This window comes from Protopterus annectens, chromosome 7.part0, assembly GCF_019279795.1.
Source record: "Protopterus annectens isolate FY-2018-M chromosome 7.part0, PAN1.0, whole genome shotgun sequence".
Taxonomy (NCBI): domain Eukaryota; kingdom Metazoa; phylum Chordata; order Ceratodontiformes; family Protopteridae; genus Protopterus; species Protopterus annectens.
Genome location: NC_056739.1, coordinates 1,077,684,443 through 1,077,709,306, shown reverse-complemented (window position 1 = coordinate 1,077,709,306; position 24,864 = coordinate 1,077,684,443). Strand labels below are relative to the sequence as shown.

General features: G+C 44.1%; 1 protein-coding gene across 1 annotated transcript in view; it reads right to left on the bottom strand.

Moving 5' to 3' along the window:
- The window catches only part of LOC122806877 (transcriptional adapter 3), a gene marked incomplete at its 5' end in the record, with an annotated part of 234,519 nt that overhangs the window by 143,034 nt on the left and 66,621 nt on the right, over positions 1-24,864 (bottom strand). Inside the window, 1 exon segment of the mRNA XM_044077649.1 lies at positions 10,682-10,785. Coding sequence (XP_043933584.1) covers positions 10,682-10,785 — 104 coding nt within the window.

Genomic DNA, 24,864 nt, shown 5'->3' with positions numbered 1-24,864 from the left:
CTAACTCCCATCTTACATCTGCCTGCACTTTTAGGCATGTCCACTAGGTGGCAACCTTACCCAGCCTTTTCCCATTTCATCCTCCTATTACATAGCCACTTACCCTATTTCTCCTATTGTACCTGCATTGCTATCCTGTCCTCCCACCTTACTTTTTTTACTACTTAGTCTACTACTACCTTTCCTAGGATCACTTCTCACTGACCTTTGCCACATCTGACTTTTAAAACTTACCTTCACAAATCAGTCCTGCTAATTGTTTCCTCTACAACTACTCCAGTCTGTGTCTACCCGCTCCCTACCCCCAATTCCCACTCACCCCCAGGGGTCCTACACTTATACTTTCTAATCACACCTCTTCCCATTACACACTTCACATACCCCATTGGCCAACTCCTCTTTCATCTCCCATCTCTGACCACTCCCCTTCATACTCACCACTCCCTCCTATCTTTACACACTCCCACCTTATATACTTCCATCCCCACATAGATACAACACATAACTATTCCTGCCCAATGGCTTATTCAACTATCCCTTTTCAAATCCAGTTCTACTTCACTCTTTTACCACTACCACTACTAACCTTTGTATATTTACTATCCTCATATGAGCACCCAATATATCCAGAAACTATCACAACCAACAAACTAACTCTCAACCCTTACCACACCTGCATAACTATGCAAACATAACATGGTCACCTAGCTACCTACTTTCAAATTATCAAAGAACACTACACATTAAATATAATGCACAATATTTCAAATGAGTGTTACTTCTCTACAGCAAATTCCCTAACCTAAGCTATCTACTACAACTCCTCACAGTAAAGGACAGTGATATTCATCCTAAACCTTCATACTCCTCATCCCACCCCCCGTTGCATCTCAAACCTGTCACAACCACATTTATTCAAACTCTTTTGAAGAAACTGAAACCAGACCTACTGCCTTCTAAATATCTACAGCTATCTAATGCCATAGCCTATCCTATTTCCATACTGGTCAACAGAACTATTACTGAAGGTTACATCCCCACCTTATGGAAAATCTCCCATATTATCCCCCTACATAAAGGTGGACATTCCACTGAAATATCAAACTATTGCCCCATTGCCCTACTTTCTCCCCTAGCTAAAATTATGGAGAAATGTATCCATAAACAACTACTCCACCATTTAATCGAAAACAATTTACTTTCCAACTGTCAACATGGTTTCAGACCCTCACATAGCACTACCACTGCCCTTCTGTCCTTTACTGACTACATTAACAGGCACCGAAACCTGAATAATCTTTCTTCTGCTCTATTTATCGACCTGTCTAAAGCATTTGACAAGGTAAACCACCAGATTCTCATAAACATCCTAAAATCTCTGTCATTAGACCCACTTTCCACAAAATGGTTCCAATCCTACCTTGACAAACGACAACAAGCAGTACTTTGGCATAATACTTTATCCTCCCATTTAGCCGTTACCTTAGGTGTCCCTCAGGGGTCCATACGTGGACCCCTTCTCTTCTCTATATTTATTAATGACCTTCATCTAGCTATCCCACAAGCCACTTGCATACAATATGCTGACAACTCCACACTATTATATTCAGCTACATCCTCTCACGACTTTCACGCTCTCACCCAAAAAGTATTCAACATGGTTGAATTAGAAGTTATGTACATACCATAACGTTCCATGTTAGTTGTCTTCTCTCGCCTTCTTTCTTGCTGGATGGGTTCGGAGCCGATCCTCGGCTCCGACTCGGCACTTGCTAAGCTCGAGAACTCATTTTACCAGCTCGAGGCAACCCTATATCCCATGATGCAAGGCGTGACTACCTCAGATCTCGTTTGGTAGCTAGAAGAAAAACCCTGCCAAAAAACACTTCTTCCCAAGGAAGAAGATACTAAATGTAGGAGAAACTAGGCCGATGGCCACTAACAATAATGACTCTTCCTACTGTGAACTCTTGGAAAGAGTGACAACACCCCAACAAAAGGAAGGTACAACCTCAAGATCAGTCCAGGCCAGGGGGAAGGAGGGAGGGACGCAAGAAAGAAGGCGAGAGAAGACAACTAACATGGAACGTTATGGTATGTACATAACTTCTAAATGTTAAGTTGTCAAACTCGCCTTCATTCTTGCTGGATGGGACCGCGTCCCTAGCACCTCTATCCTGGGTGGCTCAATGGAACAGACTCTTGATAACTGTGGAACCAAACCTAGCCCTCTCCCTGGAGGCCAAGTCCAATTTGTAATGAGAGACAAAAGTGTGAGGAGTGGCCCAAGTGGCTGCTGCACAAATGGTGTCAATAGGTAGCCTATCCTGAAAGGCTGTGGATGTGGATAGGCTCCTGGTAGAATGTGCTTTTGGTTTTGAGGACAGTTGCTTGCCTCTAAGATGATAAACATAATAAATGATATAAGACAACCATCTGGATAAGGTCACTTTAGAGACTGGGAGACCTTTTCTATTCTCTGCATAAGAAAGGAATAGTTGATCAGATTTTCTGAATTGTTTAGTTCTGTCCAAATAATATCTGAGTTGACGATGGACATCTAAGCAATGAAGTCTTTGTTCAGCTTTGTCTGAATAATTAGGGAAAAAAACTGGTAAATCAATAGATTGGTTAAGATTCGTCTGGGAAGCAACTTTGAGCAAAAACAATTGATTAGGTCTTGAAGATACCCTATCTTTGTGAAAAACCAAGTAAGGGGAACGGACACAAAGGGCCTGAAGTTCAGAAACCCTTCTAGCTGAAGTAACAGCCACCAAGAAAATTGTTTTCCAGGAAAGAAACTTTAAGGAGCATGTAGCAGCCGGTTCGAAGGGGGATAGAATCAAGGATGTCAGCATTAAGTTCAAATCCCATTGCGGAGGGGGATCTCTGATTGGAGGCTTCAGGAGAAATATACCTCTGAGAAAGGCTTTGCAAAGTTTGTGGGACATTATGTTTTGATCTGCTAAACCAACATGAAAATTATAGATTGCTGCCAATTGGACTTTAACTGTAGAAGCAGAAGGCCCTGATTGAAAAATCTCTGCTAAGAAATCCAGAACTGAATGCACTGGAGCAGTAAAGGGATCTAAGTGTTTGGACTTTGCCCAGAAAGAAAAGCGTTTCCACTTACTAGCATAAATCCTTCTGGTGGAGGACTTTAGAGAAGCTACTATGATATTCCTAACGGGGTTAGAGATCATAGGAAGCCTGGCTAAGGAAGGAAGTGGAGCAACCAAGCAGTGAGGTTGAGAGAATGAATGGCCCGGTGTGGTTGACCCGACTGGTGGGTCAGAAGGTCTGGAACTGGGTCCAGATGCCAAGGCTGCGCCAGGAGATGATGATGCAGGGACGGAAACCAAATTTGTCGAAGTCAGTAAGGGGCAATGAGGATCAACTTGGCTCTCAATACGGTAGCTTTCTGAATAAGTTGTGGTATCAGTGGAAATGGAGGAAAGGCATACAGAAGTCCCCGGGGCCAATCCTGGGTTAGAGAGTCTCTCGGGGAATGGCCTGGTAGAGGAAAAAGGGTGAAGAAGTCCGTGCATTTGCTGTTTTGGGGTGTAGCAAAAAGGTAGCAGGAAGGGAAGCCCCACTTCTGAAATATCTCGTCCACTACCGATTGCTTGAGAGACCACTCGTGTGGCATGAGAATAGCTCTGCTCAGTCTGTCCGCTAAGAGGTTGGATCTCCCGGGGATATGCGTTTCTATCAGAAACCGATGAGATGAGATCGCCCATTGCCAAAGTCTGAGAGCTTCTCGACACAGTGGGTAGGACCTGGTCCCGCCCTGCTTGTTGATATACCAGACTACAGACATGTTGTCCGTCTGAACTGCAATAGTCCCTAAGGGAAGAAAGTCGTTGAGGGCTTGCAACGTTAAAAGCACTGCTCTCATCTCTACGACATTTATGTGCAGATGGTATTCTATGGGTTGCCAAGTCCCATGGACCATCCTGCCCTGATAATGCCCCCCCCCACCCGATCAGAGAGGCATCCGAAGTGACTGTGGCAACCGGAACTGGGGGCACAAACAGTCAGCCCTGATGGAGCAGAGGAGAAGACATCCACCAGATTAGATGACTCTTGCACGATTGCGTGACAAAAATCTTGTGACTCATGGGGAGCTGCTGGAATGACCACTGAGTGAACAACATCCACTGCAGAAGACGCATGTGGAAGCGGGCTAATGGCAGTAGAACAATGGCCGCGGCCATAAGACCCAGAACCTTCAGGACAAATTTGGCTCTGATCTTCTTGCTGAGTAATATGATCTGAACATACTTCTGAATGTCCAGAATTCTTTGCTTTGTGAGTCTGGCTGACATACTGACAGTGTTTAATTCTGCGCCTATAAAGGTAATAGATTGGCAAGGCAACAGAGAAGATTTTTCGAAGTTTATTGAAATCCCCAATTGTTTGCAGGTTTGCAGAGTGTAGTCTCTGGCCTTGAGAAGTTGATGCCTGGTGGTGGCGGGGAGGAGCCAGTCGTCTAGATACGGAAACACCTGGAATCCTTGACGTCTCAGATGAGCCGTAACCATTGCCATACATTTGGTAAACACTCTGGGGGCTGTAGTGAGGCCAAAGGGCAGGGCTCTGAACTGAAAATGACTAGACCCCAGCCGAAAGCGGAGAAACCTTCTGGAGCGCCTGTGAATCTTTATATGATAGTACGCATCCTGAAGGTCTAATGAGCACATCCAGTTGTCCTTGCCCAAAAAGGGTAGAATGGACTGAAGCGTGACCATCCGGAACCTTGCCTTCTTGACAAACTTGTTTAGTTTGCTGAGGTCTAAAATTGGTCTCCAATCTCCCGTCCTTTTGGGGACCAAAAAGAATCTTGAGTAGATGCCGGATCCTACTTGGTCTGCTGGAACTATTTGGACGGCTCTTTTTGCTAGGAGCTTTGATACCTCCTGCTTGGCCAATTCCCTTAGACCGGGTGAGACGTCTGGAAGGGATTGATGAGGAACGGGATACCTCTCGAAAGGGATATTGTAGCCCTCGGATATGATCGAATGTACCCATTTGTCTTGAGAAAGGGAACGCCAGGCTACTGGGTACAGCGACAATCTTCCCCCGACTGCCTCCAAGGGTGGACAGTCGGGCAACACCTCAGGGATGCTGGAAGGGTTTATCAGGGAGAGGCTCCCTGCTACCCTGATTCTGCGGACCCCCTCTGCCCCTAGGGCGGCGCCTATTATTATTACCCCCTCTGCCTCTGGGGGTAAACTGACCACGTGTGTCCGGCGTGACTCCTTGAGATTTACGGAACCACATTTTCCCTCCCTTCTGACCCTTTGGATAGGGTCTTGAAGGGGTGGAGAAATGGACTCCTACGGCAGAAAGGGTCTTGCCGTCTTCTTCACACCTGGTCAAAGTATCCTTCACCTGAGGCCCGAACAAAGCCGAACCATCAAAGGGAGTATTGGTGAAGGACGCCTTAAAGGGGTCTGCAAAATTACAAAGCCGCATCCAGGCCTGACGCCTAAGTGCCACTCCTGTGCCTGCGGCCCTACTCGCCCCATCGGCTGCATAAGAAATGAGCCGCATGGAGGAGTTAGTCAAAGAATTGAGGATTCCTAGCTGTGAGGCAATCTTTTCCTGAGCCGCAGTCGCCAAAGGATCCTGAACCACTTCACCTAGTTCCTTGAGAATGTCTCTCTGAAGTCTGGTAAAGTGACAAAGGTAGTTCAGCGAACGCATAGCAAAGGTCGCTGAAGAAAACATCCGCTTGCCGTACCTATCCATGGTCCTAGAATCCTTATTAGGAGGATGGACAGGCACAGAAGGATCAGCAAGTTCCTTCTTGGTGGCCGCCACCACCACCATAGCATCAACAGGGACGCCCTTAGAAAGAAACTGCTTGTCTGCAGGGGCTGTAATAAATTTGGAGGGCCTCCTAGGAACTGGTTCCACAGAATCCGGGGCTGCCCACGCCTTCCGAGCCACTACTTGCATAAGTGGGTCGAAAGGCGGAGACACCCAGGAGGTGGAGGGTCGAGATCCAAAAGCCTCCAGGTATACAGACTCATCCTCGGTGGGGTTAATGGAAGGCCAGTTCCCCCTCTGCTTAAGGAGTTCCAGGATGTCTGAAAAGGAGACATCCTCAGAGGGGGACCGTGGGGAATCCTCCGACTCATCTAAGTCGGTATCTGATGTAGTAGACTCAGGGGAGTCTGTGTGCTTCCTCTTACACGTCCTCTTACGCGGGGGTTCTGCTGCAGGATCAGGAGAAACCTCGGAAGAGGAAGTTATTCCCAATGGGGAAACCTGGGGCGATGGATCTCTGGGTCCGGGAGCAAGAGACTGGCAAGAGACATCAACAGGCACTGAAGATGGAGGAGCTAAAGGAATAGACCGTTGACCTAGCTCAGGGGCAAGGACACTCCTCATCACCTCGAAGGGTCCTCTCCTCTCCCAGGGAGGCCAGAAGAATCCTGCTCCGAAGAAACAGGAATCCCTGGCCCCACCGAAAGAGAAGGCTCCGAAGCCGATGTCGGTGCCGAGCTCACCAATGCCGAAGCTCCAAGAGGGAGAGCAGAGTCGGACAAGGGTCCGATGCCACTCGCCCCCTCGGAGCCTACAAGGGAGACTCGACGACCGGATCCCTCCAAAGAAGGTCTCATGGAAGAGATTGGAGCCGAAGACGTCGGAGCCGAAAGGGGAAGTATCGGCTCCGGTGTACCCACGGTCCCCGTTCCGAGAAGCTCCGGCTCCGAACTCTGAAGGAGAGTCTGAGGAGGAATTTCAGGGGGATGAGAAATAGCAGACGTCTGTTGAGACGAGCTATGGAGCATTTGGGCTAGTGCCTGTGACTTCAACAGTCTGCTTACCACCCTCTCTAAATCGTGGTCTGACAGCCTGGAAGATCTTGAAGATTGGCTCCGATGGCTCCGCTCCAACAAAAGAGGAGATCCCGGAGCCGAACGAATAGACTCCAGGGAAGGAGACCGAGATCTCTTCCTGGATGGAGACATCGGAGCCGATGACCCCTCGGGTTCCAGATGGAGCCGAAGACTTATCGGCTCCAATACTGGATAAAGACACGTCGGCTCCGTCCGGAGCCGACAAAGTAATGGGTATCTGTGTGTCTGAGCCAGACGACGCCGACACAACAACTTCCAAAGTGGAAAGATCGGCTCCGGCCGGAGCTGATCTCGACTCCGAAGGAGTCGGAGCCACAGCCGAATGCTTGGAAACTACAGCCTGGGCTTTAGATGGCTTAGAGGGTTTAACCGACCCAGCCTTGGTCGGAGAACCCTCTGGCTTTAACAAGCCACGAAGAATCAATTTGTTTCTTCGTTCCTGCAGGACTCTCTGGCTAAAGGAGTGACAAATGGCACAGGAGTCCTGCAGGTGTAAAGGCCCCAGGCAGTACACACAAGAAGTGTGACCGTCTGTCAGAGACATTTTCTGACAGCAAGAATCACACTTCTTGAAGCCTGAGACCTTCACTTCCTTAGACATAATAATGTCCAAAAATACACAAACACACAACAGTCACACAAAGTTAACCCCCAAAAAACAGACAACACACAACCTGACAGGAATTAACTGAGAGGGAGGCTTAAGGCCTGAAGAGTGGAATAAATCCTAACGTAAAGGGAGGGAATATAGGGTAGGAGATTATCGATTAGTATAAAATATACTCAATAAATGAAAAAATAGGAGATAAGGGAGAAAAAGCCCTGACTAAACTTTACAATATGAAGCTTTACCTGAGCTGGTAAAAAAAGGAGACCTCTTTGCGAAGCGGCAAACGAGATCTGGGGTAGTCACGCCTTGCATCATGGGATATAGGGTTGCCTCGAGCTGGTAAAATGAGTTCTCGAGCTTAGCAAGTGCCGAGTCGGAGCTGAGGATCGGCTCCGAACCCATCCAGCAAGAATGAAGGCGAGTTTGACAACTTAACATCAATGGTTCACTCAGCATTGCCTTAAACCAAACTCCTCCTCTTCACTCCTCCTCTTAAGTCCCCTCCTCTTCAATTCTCAGTGACATCTACCAATGGTACTATAATATCTCCTGACTCTACCACCAAACTACATGGTGTCACCATCGACAATAATCTGAACTTCGACATCCACATCAATAATGCTATAAAGACCAACAATAAAAAAATTGGCAGTCTCTATAGGATTAAACCCTTCATTTTCCCCACTACTAAAACTACTATCGCCCACACCCATTTGATCTCTACAGTCCTTTATGCCTCACCCATTTTTACTAATCTCTCCAAGAATAACCTCAGCAAATTGGAAATGTCCTATAATAACATTGCATGATTTGGTACAGGCAACCCATTCCGAATTCATCATTGTATAAATTTAAAACAGCTAGGATGGTTAGAACTACAACACCTGATTAAATTTCACCAACTAACCATTGCCTACAACATTCTTCATAAACCTTCTAATACTCCAAGTTTATCTACCCTCATCACCCCCTATAAAAATCTTACGCTCATCTCACAAACTTCTTGTCTACACCTCGAAACTTATTAACAGAGCTGGGGATTCTCTCTTCTGTAATACTGTAGGTAAATCCTGGAATCTTCTCCATAATGACCTCTCCTCACTCGCCTCTATCTCTCTTTAAAAACAGACAAACTTCTCCTCAAAACATACTGGCTACCCCTGCTCCAAACCAGACTAGTCATCTAACTCTACAAATTTGACTTGCCTATCCAGTGCTTACTATCCTCTTATGTTTTCCGTCTTATTATATTTTCTTATCTAAATTTTTTTTTCTATGCTATTTATATACCTTTTCTTAAGTAAATCCTTTGCTACATTACTATACATCTAACTTCCTTTTTTCTACTTCTGACTTGTATTATGTCTCCATACTTCAAATTTGCACTATTTTATGGCGCAGGACCTCAGTGTTACATCCTGTTTAACCTTTATGCTGTAATTCATATGTTACAATTGCTGATGATTTTTTTTACTATGATAATTCCTATTTATCTACCTCTGACTTAACCTGCATTATTGTCTCCGTTCTTTCAATTTGCGCTGTTTATGACGTTTTACCTCAGTGCTACAGCCTGTTACAACCTCTATGCTGTAATACACGTTACCATTGTTGATGATTTTTTTTTTTACTTACTAGGATAATTGCTATTTTTACTAGAATATTTGATTTTATTTTTTATTTGTTTGTACTTGTATTATTGTATTGGACCATATCTTGGAGCTTAGCTCCCCGGGCCTCTACTGAAAATTGACATGTATCCAATTAGAGTAGCCCGGTCAACAAATGTAAAATAAAATAAAAAAATAACAAATTAATTTATTTTTTGTTATTCCTTTCATGGTAAGCAGTTTTCTTCCTCTGGTCATGCTCATTCTACCAGGGCAGTGGCCTCTTCTGGTGCACTCTTTAAAAGTCTGGATAATAGATGCATCTTAAATGCTGTTGCTGAGTCTTCTGTTCATACTTTTATCAAACATTACAAATTTGATGAAATTTCCAGAACCAGTGTGGGTTTTGCCAGGGCAATGCCTCATGGCTTTGTGGAGGGCTCTTCTCTGCCTTCCTCCTCCCATACTTTCCAGTGTTTTTGCACTCTCCTAGAGCAAAGGATACTGCAATAGTGATCAGGAAAGACATAGTACAGTTGTGTACAATCTTACCATAACAGTAGATATTGCAGTAGTCTGTCCCTTCCCCATCCTCTTTTTATTTGCTGTTGCCCTACCTCTGGTCATGGGGCTCTTTTTCCATCTTTACAACCTTCTTCCCTTCTTGGATGTGCATGTTATTGCTTTCTCTGGGATTGCGCTGGTTTTCCTGCGGCACTTCACTTCTGAAGATTAGGTGTCCATACATCACATATGTAACTTATGCCTTGCATATAGGACATATATTTTATGTAGGATGCCTGGAAGTGTAAAAGACTTTGGTACACTGACCCGATGTTAGGCTGTCCTTGGCAAGATATCCCAAGAGTAAAGAATACTGCAACAGTGATAAGGAAGGATATCAGTGCTCTACCTTAGTTATCAAATAAATTAAATAAAGTGAAACAAAACAGTGGGCATCTTGATAAAACTGAACACTATGCACCACCTAGTCCATCTTGGTACATAGTGCAATTAACAGAAGACAGTAGGAATGCAACAGAATGCAGTGCTGCCCAAAAATAGGTTAGCCCAATACAATTCCAGCACTATTTTAATTTCTCAGTGTATTGAATAGGATTCTAAGACAAACGCAAAAGGCTGTGCTCCTGTCTTTACTGCTTACACTGAGGCACTACTATAACTGCTTCAACCTGTTAGAGCAGACAGTAGATATTTGTATTTCTCACATCTGACTGACAGACAGTGACGTTTGTTAATGAAAACAGGCTTGACAAATGCCATCATGATTGAGAGTGCTTTTCAGTAGAGGTTGCTGAGGTCTGGGTTTTTACTTTTCCTGACATGCAGTAACCTTGAAGTAACAATAGGCAGCTTTGGGGATGCAGCCTCTTGTACAGGGTATGGGGACTCTGGCCCTCACAATGTATTTATCTGTAGTCAAATTTTCAGACTTTGGTAATGCCCACCTACTGATATTGTGAGTGCTATTTTACAGTGGAGAGCCAGATACTTGCACAAATCATATTAGTCAATACCAATTTTAGAAAATATGCATATGCATACAAAAATGAATGTCACAGACTCACCTCTACCAGTGCCTGCAACAATCTCTGTGTGAGTGGGCCAAAGGGGCAGCCATCTTCTGGTTGATCATGCTGTGATTCTGACTTCTTCAGGAGGGCATCAACATCTACAAGAAACATGAAAAGAATAAGTGTTGTATCAACAAGCTACACCTATTCATTACAGCAAAAAACACTTCAGTAACTTCACCAATATCACCCAGGTATACAAAGTAATAAATGGGGTATGCCCATCCAAATGAGTAACAATCAACGGTCCCCCTTTTCCACACATTTGCTGCAAAATCAACAATCAGCCTCACACACACTAAAAAAAAATCAGGTGTCAACACCTCTTTTAACACTGTGATAACCAAGGCGAGCAACTCTATATGATGTCATAATTAGGAGATAGACCGTCCCCACACTAACAGTTAGGGACCAGCATACCGCTATAGTTTCATCAGAGGTCATCTCTTCTCTGCACTGAAATATAAGGAAAGGCTTTCCCCAGGGGCAGATTAAGTGCACCTTGGGCCCTGGGTGGTTTTCAAATCATGGGCTCCCCACACAAACCTTTTCTGACCATGTATAAACGCTCATATTTGTTTGGATTTTGTATTCACCTCCTTGATTTAAGACCATTCAAAATGTTGTCATTATATTCCACCAATACCCAAACCTATCAATTACATCAGTTTAACAGTGTACACTAGAAAATGTCCAATTGTGATAAAAAAATAGCAGAAGTAAAGTAATTCAACTTGTTTTATGCAAATGCATACTACTATTGCAAAACCAACTTAACTGTTTAACTTGATTGAGGAAGCACCAACAGCTATTGTCATCCACACGCAGCACTCATACTGAGCAATTATAATCCTATTGTTGACAGTGTACACCTCACCTTACCTTGTGGTAAAACTAAATTATGGACACAATAATATATTGCAAGTGTTTTACGCAAAACACACAGTAGCCCAAATATCCCCCTACTACCTTCACACCAAATCACATTAATCTTGCAAAACTAGACGGTTAACTGAGGAAACAATCAAGAAATAAATTCCTTTCATCCAGAAACAGCCCCACACACCCACACAGCAGTTACAACCAGTTTGTAGTGCACACCTCACCTGGCTATGATAAAAACAGCTCAAGCTTTGCTTCACAGAAAACAGAAGTCAGTACTTATCGCACCGTACTGTACAGAAAAGGACACTAGTCCTAAGGTCAGACTTTACACTGTGCAAACAACAAGTAATGGCAATAGCAGTCCTGACACCTTATGAAATATTTGATACAGCAAATGCACCACCTGCAGAAAGTACAGTTTTGTACCTACCATAAATGTAGATGTTCGAGTGTTCACCCTGCTGCAGTCATCACACTTGGGTTATCCTGCCGTCAGGCGGTCCCGCAGTCGGCCCGAATTCCAAAGTCTTGGTCCGGTGTCGGTTGCTGTCGCTTCTTCCCTGACGTCAGTGTGCCAGGGGTATAAGAGGCATCTGACACCATTTTCTTCAGTTTTTCTTGACCCAGATGTCAGGTGCCCCCAAAAGGTAGACAATATATATATATATATATATATATATATATATACATATATATATATATATATATATATATACATATATATATATATATATATATATATATATATATACATACATACATACATACATATGGCTATATTAGTATAGGATAAAGTGGTAGAGATAAGTTCAGCTAGTTCAGAGGGGATGGAGGGAGGGTAACCTGGACTGCAGCAGGGTGAACACTCGAACATCTACATTTATGGTAGGTACAAAACTGTACTATGTTCATCGTGTTACCCTGCTGCAGTCATCACACTTGGGTTGAATCCCAAAGCTAAGGAGGGGAGGTGGAGTCAAACAGGGTTAGAAGAAGCTAGTAGGCCCTGCAAAACTGCAGTGGCAAAACCAGCTCTAGTCTTAAGAGTAAAGAGGTAAGTGATAGTGTTTGGTGAAGGTGTGCACTGAACTCAAGTAGCAGCTTCCAGAATATCCTTGGTTGGCACTCCCCTGAGAAAGGCTGCTGATGTAGCTGTAGCCCTGGTAGAGTGGGACATAATGTTAGCAGGAACTGGTTTCCCATGATGTGTGTAGCAGAAACGTATGCAATGTCCTATCCATTTACAAATGGTCTGTTTTGAGATAGCTCTTCCTTCTGATCCTGTAGCATAGGCTACAAAGAGCTGGTTAGTTTTTCTGAAAGCCTTATTTTATTTATTTATTTATTTTATTTTATTTTACATTTGTTGACCGGGCTAGTCTGGCTGGATACATGTCCATTTTCAGCAGAGGCCCGAGGAGAAAAGCTCCACTAAAATACTAAGTACATTACATAAAAAAATCATTACTCTTAAGAAATAGCAAAAATTGGAAGTCATAAGAACACACAGAGCTTATCCAAGTAGTAACGTAATTGCCTGTGAATGTCCAAAGAGTGCAGAAGTCTTTCTCCTTTGTTCTGGGGATTTGGGAAGAAGGTGGGCAAGTGAATGGTTTGGTTTAGGGCCACACTGGATACCACCTTTGGCATAAAGGAAGGATTAGTTCGTATAGAAACTCTGTCTTGATGAAAAATGAGGAAAGGTTCCACTGCCATTAGTGCCTGTAGCTCTGAAACTCTTCTAGCTGAGGTTATTGCTAGTAGTAGGGCAGTTTTCCATGAAAGAAATTTTAAATCAGTTGAAAAAACTGGTTCAAAGGGCGGCAGTGTAAGCTTTTCCAGGACAAAGTTGAGATCCCAAGTAGATGTTGGAGCTCTCCTTGGCGGTCTTAAGTTCTTAGCCCCTCTGAGGTACTGTCTTAGGAGTGGATGTAAAAATAACGGAGGATCCGTGCTGTAATGAGCTGAAATTGCTGAGGCGTGGATCTTAACAGATGAAAAGGAAAGTCCTTTGTGTAACATCTCAGTTAAATATTGTAGAATCTGAGGAATGTTCGGCTCCAGGAGATTTAGGCCTTTAGCCTGGTTCCAGGCGCAAAATCTTTTCCATTTGTCTGAAAAGGTTTTCCTGGTGCTGGGCCTCCTGGCCTCCAGAATGACATCCATAACAGCTTTGGATAGAGGTGTTGACTGGTTGTTTAGATAATTTGCCATGCAGCCAGGTTTAGAGTCTTGAGCTGGCTGTGTAGAATCAGATTGTCTCGCTGGGTGAGCAGGTGAGGAATTTGTGGCAAAATCCATGGTGGGCCCTGGGCCATGTTCCTTAAAATTGGATACCAATGTTGGCGTGGCCAGTCTGGTGCAACGAGAATCATTTGTGGCCTCTCTAATCTGACTTTCAGCAGTACCTTTGCTAGAAGAGGCAGTGGAAGGAAGGCATATACTGTTAATGTTTTCCAACTGAATGAGAGGGCATCCACTTTCCAAGCTAGTGGATGGAAGGTCCTTGTGCAAAATTTTTGAAGTTGGTGGTTGTGGGGGCTTGCAAACAGATCTATGTCTGGGCGTCCCCATTTTTGAGCTACCATTGCAAATACTTGTGGATCTAGTTTCCATTCGTGTGGCTCCATGATGTTTCTGCTTAGGTCGTCTGCCAATGTGTTTTTCTTTCCTGGCAGGAATTGTGCTTGTAATTGAACCTGGTAAAACAGTGCAGTGTTCCACAAGGTCATTGCTTGCCTGCATAGAGGGTAGGAATGTGTGCCCCCTTGCTTGTTTATGTACCACATAACTGTGGTGTTGTCTGTCCTCATTAGTAGTTGTCCTGGGTGTAGAAGGTCCTTGAAAACTGTTAGGGCATTCTGCACTGCTAGCATTTCTTTTTTATTCATGTGCAGGTGTCTCTGATCTGTAGTCCATTTGCCCTGAATGCACTGTCCTGCCATGTGTGCTCCCCAGGCATAGTCCGATGCATCTGTTGTCATACTTTGCCTGGCTGTGGGGTAAGGTGAAAGGCTGACCCTTGTTTAGGTGTCATGCCTGTGCCCACCACAGAAACTCCTGTTGAAGGCAGGGAATGAGTGGAATCATTGTTTCCAAGCTGCGGCTGTGCTGAGTCCATATACTTTTCAGGTACCATTGTAATTTCCTCATATGCAGTTTTGCAAATGGTATTAGTAGTTTGCAAGATGCCATGAATCCCAAGGCCTGCAGAATTTTTCTTGCAGGGAGTTGGATCTTTGTTGCCATTATTTTGAAATATTGAAACAGCTGTCATTGTTTGTCTGGCGTGAGATAAGTCACCTGGGCCGTTGTATTCAAGCTGGCACCCAGGAATATTATGTTTTGTGAGGGCACTAGTTTTGATTTCTTTTCATTTACTGTGTACCCTAAGCAACTTAGAAGGTGTTTGACAAATGCCAGATGCTGTAAAAGAATGTCCTTGCTTTCTGCTTAAATAAGACAGTCATCCAGGTATGGGTATATTTGAATTCCTCTTTGCAGTATGCAATTACTGGTGCCAGGCATTTTGTGAAGACCCTGGGCGCAGTAGATATGCCAAAGGGCAGTGCAGAGAATTGATAATGTGTTGAACCTGCAATGAAGCGGAGGTATCTTCTGCAATTTTGTCTGATAGGGACATGCAGGTATGTCTCCTTGAGGTCCAAAGTGACTAGCCAAACATTCTTGCCCAGCATGGGAAGAAGCTGCTGTAGTGATAGCATCTTGAATTTTGGTACTTGCAGATAGGTGTTCAGAATTGAAAGATCCAGAATGGGTCTCCATGCTTTGTCCTTTCTTGGAACTAGGAAGAGTCTTGAGTAAAATCCTTGTCCTTGCTCCTGTGTAGGTACCTGTTGAATGGCTCTCATGTTCATGAGAGCTGTAATTTGTTTTTGTGCCTCTGCCCATTGATTTGGTGGCAGGTTTGGCATTCCTTTGATCCTTGGTAAGGTATGAAAGTGGAATCTGTATCCTTGAGAGACAATGTTTAGAACCCATTTGTCTTTTGTGATGATGCGCCAGTTGTCTGCAACAAAAATGCTAGTTTTCCTCCCAAGGGTGTTGCCAGGAGAGATTTGCTTGGTAGTTTGAGGATAGAGTAATTGTGTCTGCCTTCTGCTAGCTTGGGGCCTGTCTTCTCCTCCTTTCTGAGTAGCAGAACCCCATTGGCGAGGTTTGTAAGGGCCCTGTGACTGACCTCTGCCCCTTGGGCATCTGTATTTGCCCCTCTGTGATCTGTCTGAAGCTGGAAAGGACCAATTTTTTTGTTGGCCAATTTCTGCTGAAGCGAGGGGGTTGTACCTGCAAGAAATCCTTGACCGTTTGCATAGATTTAGCCTTATCCTCCATTTTCTTTAAAACCTCTTCTGCTATGACAGCAAATAATATATCCTGTTGTAAAGGTGCATCTAATAATTTTGCTTTAACATGGTCAGGGAGGGTTTGCTCTTTTAACCAAGCATGTCTATGAATGACAGAGCCAGTAACAGCTGCTGTACAGGAAGCGTCCAGTGAATCAAATCCGCATTGTAAAGTATGCTTGCCCACCTACTCAGCTGCATGCAACAGATCCTGCATTTCCTTGAATTCAGGCTGTTCTGAATGTGTGCTCATTTTTTTGTTTTAACTGAGACATCAGGAATTGTTGATATTTCAACATGTGAAACTGGCAATTTAATGCTCTCATAGCCAGAGTTGCAGAGGTGTATATTTTCTTTCCCCATCTATCTAGGGCTCTGGAATCTCTTTCAGAGGGCACAGGATTTTTAGCTATAGAAGCTTTTGCTCCCTTAGGACCCTGGGATATGGTTTCTGGGTCAGCTACAGGGCTTTTATGAAGGAATTTGTCAGGTACTCTGTAGTATCTGTGTGGTTTGTCTGGAGCAGGAGGTAGAGAGTCTGGATTTAAACTAGACTCCAAGTAGACATCATCCACAATATCTAAAACACAAGGGATAGCAAGAGGTCTCTGCTGGGGTAATAAAAGGAACTCTCTGAGCCTTTTCTTAGAATCTGAGTAATCCTGGCCTTCCCAGTGGAAATGTTCCCTCATGGTATGTAATGTTTCCCCAAAGGAGTAGTCTTCAGGGGGAGATGCTAAGGGAATAGAGTCTTCAGCATCAGAATCCTCATAAGGTGGAAAAGTGTAATCCTGTTCCTCAGAAGAATCTGAGGAAAGAGGAAACCTGGTCAGAGGATGCGTAATCCTCCTCTTGTCTTGGTTTTTTATCAGGAGGGGGATGGGAACCCCTGATAAGGGTAATTAAATCTTCAGCCATCTTAAGCATCTGTTTCTTAGGCATGGTGGGGCCTTGACCTGTAGATTGAAGAACAGTTTTCTTAGGTTTTAAAGGAGTTTTAAGCTTAGCATAAGATTTAATGGTGAGTGTAGTCGGTCTGAAGACACCTTCTGCAACCGAAGGTGTTTCCTCTGCACCGGTGTCTAATTCTGCTCCGGTGTCGGTAGATGGCTGAGTCGGCAGCTGTCTGGGGTTCCAGCTCTGCGGTCATCAGGGGCTGCGTAGGCGCCTCACTGAAAACCGGAGAACCGGCAACAAGCCCAGCTGAGGCCTCGGGGTCTGGCTTATTCCTAGGCTGCCTGTCTTTTACCCTTGCGGTTTTTTTGAATTGCGGTCGTCGGCTGCACCGACGGCGTGATATAATTAAATTTCCTACCAAAGTAATGCCGTGCGAAGTCAAAACGGCATTTGATAGTGCGTTTATTAAACCTAGCGCAAAACCGACAACCTGTGAAGTCATGGTCTGGGCCTAGGCAAGGAATGCAATAGGAATGGAAGTCCTTATGAGGTATTTGCTTCCCACAAGAAATGCAATTGTTAACTTTTTCTGACATCGGACTGAGGCAAGAAAATGTTCCCCAACGGAGTACTTAGCTTTATTGAAGACTTCGGACTGAAATTCAAATCGAAAATCTCAGGTGTCGGCTGACTGGCACTTGCGAACTGCTTCTGCTTCGGGCACCGCGCGGCAAGAAAGACTGAAGAAAATGACGTTGGATGCCTCTTATATACCCCTGGCGCACTGACGTCAGGGAAGAAGTGACAGCAACTGACGCCGGACCAAGACTTTGGAATTCGGGCCGACTGCGGGACCGCCTGACGGCAGGATAACCCAAGTGTGATGACTGCAGCAAGGTAACACGATGAACATCTGCTTTTTCCTTGAGTTTTGAAGTCTTACATAGGAATTTGTCTGCACAATAATGATATTCCACAAACAACTCTTGGCCATACAGGCAGTGATGAAAAAGGTTAGTTTTGACTAACTGAAATCCATCAGCTCATATGCATTTGGAAGAAATTGCTAACTCAAGTAAACAAATCTTAATGCATGCACTGAAAGTCAGTCAGTGTTGTGGGATTACAGAAAAGAGGGAGTACATAAGAGTTTTTTTTGTAAGGGGAAAAAGCACCTCTATATCATCCATATGGTTTTCCCCCACCTACCACTGCTTACTTATACTGTCAATCCAAGGTTGCTTTAGAGATCATTGAAAAAACTTCTGCTCTTTCTGTGAGACACCACAAAGTACAGTTTTGTACCTACCATAAATGTAGATGTTCGAGGATCCCATTGCTGCAGTCCTTACTATTGGGTATAGTCCGCATCCAGTCGGCCCGAATACCAGAGTATAAGGCTGACGTCGGTCAGGGCGCATTAGACTGACGTCAGTACGTCAGGGTACTAATGCGCATGACCGACGTCATATCCTCAGTCTTTTCTTGCCCCAGATGTCAGAAGACCCTAAAAAGACAAGGCCCAAAATACCTGCACCAAAAACATGTACAATATATACAAGAATATATACAACAAATATAAGCATGTAACCTCACCTACACAACCACCCCTAAACACAGAGGGGAAGGAGGGAGGTAAATTGGACTGCAGCAATGGAACCCTCGAACATCTACATTTATGGTAGGTACAAACCTGTACTATGTCCTCCCCCCCCCATTGCTGCAGTCCTTACTATTGGGTAGAATCCCAAAGCAGAGGTAAGGGAGGCTGGCAAATCATAAAGAAGCAGGAGCTGACAACATGCCTTGCAAAACAGCTGTGGCAAAACCAGCCCTAGACTTAGAGTAGATAGGAAGGTGATAATGCTTAGAGAAAGTATGCACTGAACTCCAAGTAGCTGCTTCCAAAATATCCTTAGTTGCCACCCCCCTTAGAAATGCTGTTGAAGTGGCAGTAGCCCTAGTGGAATGAGGCCTAATCCCAGCTGGAATCTCCTTGCCATGATGGGAATAACAAAATGCAATGCAAAAGCCAATCCACCTAGAAATAGTTTGTTTTGACACGGGCTTGCCCTGTGAACTCAAAGCAAAAGAAACAAACAACTGCTGAGACTGTCTAAAATCCTTAGTCCTGCTTAAATAATAACGCAATTGCCTGTGTACATCTAAAGTGTCAAAATCTTTTCCCCTTTATTTTGGGGGTCTGCATAAAAAGTAGGCAAATGAATAGTTTGGTTTAAAGCCACACTAGAAACCACCTTAGGCATAAAGGAAGGATTAGTACATAATGATACCCTATCCTTATGGAAAATCAAAAATGGCTCTACTGCCATAAGGGCCTGCAACTCAGACACCCTTCTTGCAGAAGTAATAGCCAACAGAAAAGCAGTCTTCCATGACAAGTATTTCAATTCAGCAGTAGCCGCAGGCTCAAAAGGTTGTAGAGTAAGTTTTTCCAACACAAAATTGAGATCCCAAGCAGGAGTAGGAGCTCTACGTGGGGTCTTATATTCTTTGCCCTCTAAGAAACTGCTTGAACAAAGGATGCGAAAACAATGGTGGGTCACAATCATAGTGAGCTGAAATTGCTGCAGCATGAATCTTAATGGAAGAGAAGGACAAACCTTTGTCCAATAACTCAGTAAGGTATTGAAGAGCCACACTCAAATTAGGCTCAGAAACCTGCAAATTCTTTGCTGTACTCCAAAATAAAAATCTCTTCCATTTTTCTGCGTACACTTTCCTTGTACTAGGTCTTCTAGCTTCCATAATCACATTTAAAACTTGTTGAGGAAGTTGAGACCTGCTGTGTTTCAACACAGAATATGCCAGGCTGTTAGATGAAGAGAGTGAAGCTTGACATTGAGCAGATGACCATCCTTCTGAGATAACAGATGAGGAATCAGAGGTAAAGGCCATGGAGGCTTCCTTACCAGACTCCGTAGTAGTGGGTACCAGTGTTGCCGAGGCCAATCTGGAGCTATCAAAATCATCCTTGGCCTGTCTTGTCTGACCTTTAATAGTACCTTTGGAAGAAGAGGCAGAGGAGGAAAGGCATACACATGAAGGTTTTTCCAACTGAAAGACAGAGCATCCACTTTCCAAGCTGTGTGATGAAACCCCTTTGTGCAATACTGTGGCAGCTGGTGGTTTAGTGGAGAAGCGAACAGATCTATGTCTGGAGTTCCCCATGACACTGTCAAGTTTTGAAATACATGAAGATCCAGTTTCCACTCGTGGGGATCCATGATTTGTCTGCTTAACACATCTGCTAAGGAGTTCTGTGCTCCGGCAGAAACCTTGCCTGAAGAGTTAGTTGCAAGCTTAGCGCAGTCTCCCACAAAATCATTGCTTGCCTGCATAGAGGATAAGAATGTGTTCCCCTTGTTTGTTGATGTACCACATGACAGTTGTGTTGTCTGTTAGAATCAACACCTGCCCTGGAAGAAGTAACTCCTTGAAAGCCATTAATGCAAACTGGACTGCTAACATCTCCTTCATGTTGATATGTAGATGCTGTAGTCTGGCAGGCCACTTGTCTTGTATCCACTTTCCATTTAGATGAGCTCCCAAGCAATGTCCGAGGCATCTGTCGTTAAAATCTGACTCGCCTCTGGCCGGGTCACAGAGAGTCCCTTGTTTAGGTGACATTCCTGAGCCCACCACAAAAATTCTTTTTGAAGGCAAGGTATTATTTGAATGACAGTGTCCAAATCCTGGCAGTGCTGTGTCCATACATTTTGAGATACCATTGTAGCTTCCTCATATGCAGTTTGGCATTGGGAAGCACCAGAATACAAGATGCCATGAACCCTAATGCTTGAAGGACTGTCCTTGCAGTCAGCACGGACTGATGAGATAGTTGATGGAAGTAAAGTGATAGACTCTTTTGTTTGTCCGGGGTTAAAAGGCCATCTGGGCTGCTGTATTCAGTCTCACACCCAGAAAGCACATGTCTTGAGAGGGTACTAGACTGGACTTTATTTCGCTCACAGAATACCCTAGGCATCTTAGCACTGCTATAACATGTTCCAGATGCTGTAGAAGGTCTTCCTTTTCTTGAGCCAGAATCAGGCAGTCGTCCAAGTAAGGATAGATTTGAATTCCTTGAAGCCTGAAGTAAGCTATCACTGGAGCCAGAACCTTTGTGAATACTCTGGGCAGTAGATAAGCCAAAGGGCAATGCAGAGAACTGATAATGAGAATTTCCAGCTCGAAACCGCAGATACTTCCTGCAACTTAGCCGTATAGGCACATGAAGGTAAGCTTCCTTGAGATCTAAAGTTACCATCCAGTGATCTTTGCCCAGCAGAGGTAAAAGCTGTTGTAACGTCAACATCTTGAACTTGGGAATGTCCAGAAAAGTGTTGAGGAGAGATAAATCCAAAATTGGTCTCCACGTGTTCCCCTTCTTTGGTACTAGGAACAGGCGAGAATAAAATCCTAGGCCCCTTTCTGATACAGGGACTGGCTGAATGGCCCCTATCTGGAGTAACTGAGAAACTTGCTTGTGAGCCTCTTTTCTTTGTGGAGGAGGAACGTCTGGCATGCCTTTGAAGGGGGCATTGTATGGAAATAAAATCTGTAACCGTGGTGAATGATATCCAACACCCATTTGTCTTGAGTAATTAAATCCCAATTCTCTTTGAAAAGAGACAGTCTTCCTCCCAAAGGAGCTGCCAGACGGAATCTACTGGCAGCTGAAAAGACAGGTCATTGGGTCTGTTTACGAAAGGACTGACCCTGCCCTCACCAGAAGTCTGAGCAGGTGAACTCCCTGTTCTAGGCCTAAAAGAACCTTGAGCCCTGCCCCTACCACGTGTAGACCTACCCCTAGACTGGGAATCATAAGCAGGATATGTCCACCCCTTAGCAGGCCAATTTCTACTAAACTTCGGTGGCTGCACCTGCAAAAAATCTTTAACAGTTTGCATAGACTTAGCTTTGTCCTCCATTTTCTTTAAAACTGCTTCCACAGGCGATCCAAACAACACATCAGACTGTAAAGGAGCATCCAAAATCCTAGTCTTAACATGCTCAGCTAAATTCTGATCCTTCAACCAGGCATGCCTGCGAAGAACAGAACTAGTAGCAGCCACCCTCGAGGAGGCCTGTACAGCATCAAAACCACATTGCAAAGAATGCTTACCCACTTGTTCAGACACATGAACCAAATCCAGCAACTCTTTACACTCAATACCTTCCGCCAAAGCATCCACCTTAGATTTCAATTGTGAAAGGAGATAATTTTGATATTTTAGCATGTGAAACTGACAATTCAACGCTCTCATGGCTAGAGTGGAAGAAGTATACACTTTCTTTCCCCACCTATCCAAAGCCCTAGCCTCTTTATCAGTGGGAACAGGATTTTTAACCACAGAGGCCTTAACACCTTTAGGCCCCTGAGAAACAGTTTCTGGGTCCGCCCTAGGACTCTTAAACAAATACTTATGAGCTTCGGGCACCCTATAATACCTATCAGGTTTAACAGGAGCAGGAGGCAAAGAATCAGGGTTCAGGGAAGCCTCCGCAAAAACATCTTCCACCACATTCAACACAGGAGGTATAGCTAAGGGCCTATGCTGGGGTAAAAACAAGAATTCCCTAAGCCTTTTCCTGGAATCAGAGTAATCCTGGCCTTCCCATTTAAAGTGCTCCCTCATGGAATGCAGAGTCTCTGAAAATGAAAAATCCTCAGGAGGAGAAGCTGTAGGAGTGGAATCATCCACATCTGAATCAGAGTAAGTAGGATACTCCTGCAAGTCTTCCGCAGAAGATTCTGAAGCCTCTGAACACTGTTCAAAACTATCAAACTCCGGTTCCACCCTAGGCCTCTTATCAGGCGGGGGCATAGAACCTCTAATCATAGTAATCAAATCTTCTGCCATTTTAAGCATATGTTTCTTAGGTACAGAACCCGAAATGCTAGGAGAAGCCCCCACTGAAGCTGAACTAGGCCTACCTCTCAAAGAAGTTTTGGCAACAGAAGGAGAGGCTCTAACTACCTTGGGAAGAGAGGGAAGAACAGTCACCTGAGAAGCCCCTCAGCCTGGCCTACCTCCTGAGAAGGCACATCCTGTAACAGTAAAGTTTCTGCCTGGGACGCCATGGAAACTCCTGGCAAAACCTCTGGCTCCACTGAGCCTTCTAAAGAACCGACGTCCGGGACTGCCGGTTCATCAACCCTAGGCTTCGCTGATTTGTCCTTGCGCTTCTTGAGGAAGCGGGCCGGAGCATCCGGCGGCATTTTGTAATTGCAACGCTTCCCAAACACCAACCTGGCACAGTCTAACCTCCTCTTAATAGTGCGTTTGTTAAACCTAGCACAAGAGCGGCAACCAACAACGCCGTGCTCAGGCCCTAAACAAGGTATACACAAGGTATGGTAATCCCTATGAGGTATCTGTTTCCCACAAGAAATACAGTTATTCACTTTTTCTGACATCCGGTAAAATACTGAGGCAAGAACAAACAAAATGTTCCCAACGGGTACTTAGCCAACTCTGTTTCGGTCTGAAACTCCGGTTTCGGAAATATTTCAGAACGCCAACCTGCACTCGCAAAATTGCTTCTGCATCGGACCATGCGGCAAAAAAGACTGAGGATATGACGTCGGTCATGCGCATTAGTACCCTGACGTACTGACGTCAGTCTAATGCGCCCTGACCGACGTCAGCCTTATACTCTGGTATTCGGGCCGACTGGATGCGGACTATACCCAATAGTAAGGACTGCAGCAATGGGGAACGAAGAACATCAGCGCAATGCCCAGTTCAACAAGCAGCAAGCATGTCTTTGATGATGGAATATCAGAAAGGTGCAAATTCAGTTCTTTCTCTATGTGCTTCAATTAATTTTTTTCCATTACTGAAGCAGAAGTATAGCACAAGGGGGCAACTGCACTCTGGAAAGTACTGTTCCTTAGATGAGCCATTAAACCGATGTCCCATGTGCATGAGTTGGTTTGTCAGGCGGATCTCAAAGATCTCATGGCATTTAGTGAAAAGAGTAGGGGAATTTTTCCAGTGTTCGGAACACATCTACCCTACTTAGTACAAGTACTACCTCGGATCTCCCCCCCAAAGAGTCCACTAGCCTAATAGGACTAACTCGGCCACAAAGAATAATTAAAAATATAGAAACTAAAGTTCATAGATGTGAATATATTTTCAGTCTGCACACTTTACTACAACTTACATCAGTGATATAAGATGACATCATTTATTAAGCCATCATGTTCCAGCATTGCCTAAACAAGCAAAAATCTATGAAGCAGATGAAACAAACTAAAAAATCACATTTTTATAATATCTGGCAGCTTACAGGTTTTAACAAGTAAAATAAACTGATAAAAGCAAACGAAGATTCCTTTCAAATGAGACTACGTAACCCAGTGAAACAATCTGTCCAACATGCTTTTGAGAGCCCTAAATGCAGTCAATTTTACTTATAGTTCATTAGTCAACTACAGGTACAGAGCGGTTACTGACATGTATCTCTCAATGCTGAGCTACTTAAGATGACAAGGATATGGAACTGATGGAAGCAAGACTTCATTTTATTGCCAATTTTACACTTATTATAATGCTGTCTTTTAAACTCATTTTATTCATTTTGTATTGATAATCGGGTGGATGGACTAAGGAACCATTTCAGCCATGACCCATTCTAATGATGTAAACTGAATAAGACCACGTTACAAACACAGCAAGGCAGTTTGTATTAAATGCTACATAACAAAATCCTGTTATGCTAATTGCTACAGTGCACGAAACAGGAGAAGGAATCTGAAACAGTAATTACTCAAACTGTAATCTGTAAAACATCAAAGTGAAAGTAGTCACCGATGCAAGTCTAAGTTACACTGAGTGTTACATACTGTTATATACTTTCAACTGTAAAGAGCTAAACTGAACTCAACAAAAAGACAGAATAAGTGCAAAAAAGGCACAAACAAGTTAATTACTGGAAGAAGTAGAGTCATGGTAGAACTAATAACTGAATGTGCATAAGTGATGGACAGTTTCCCAG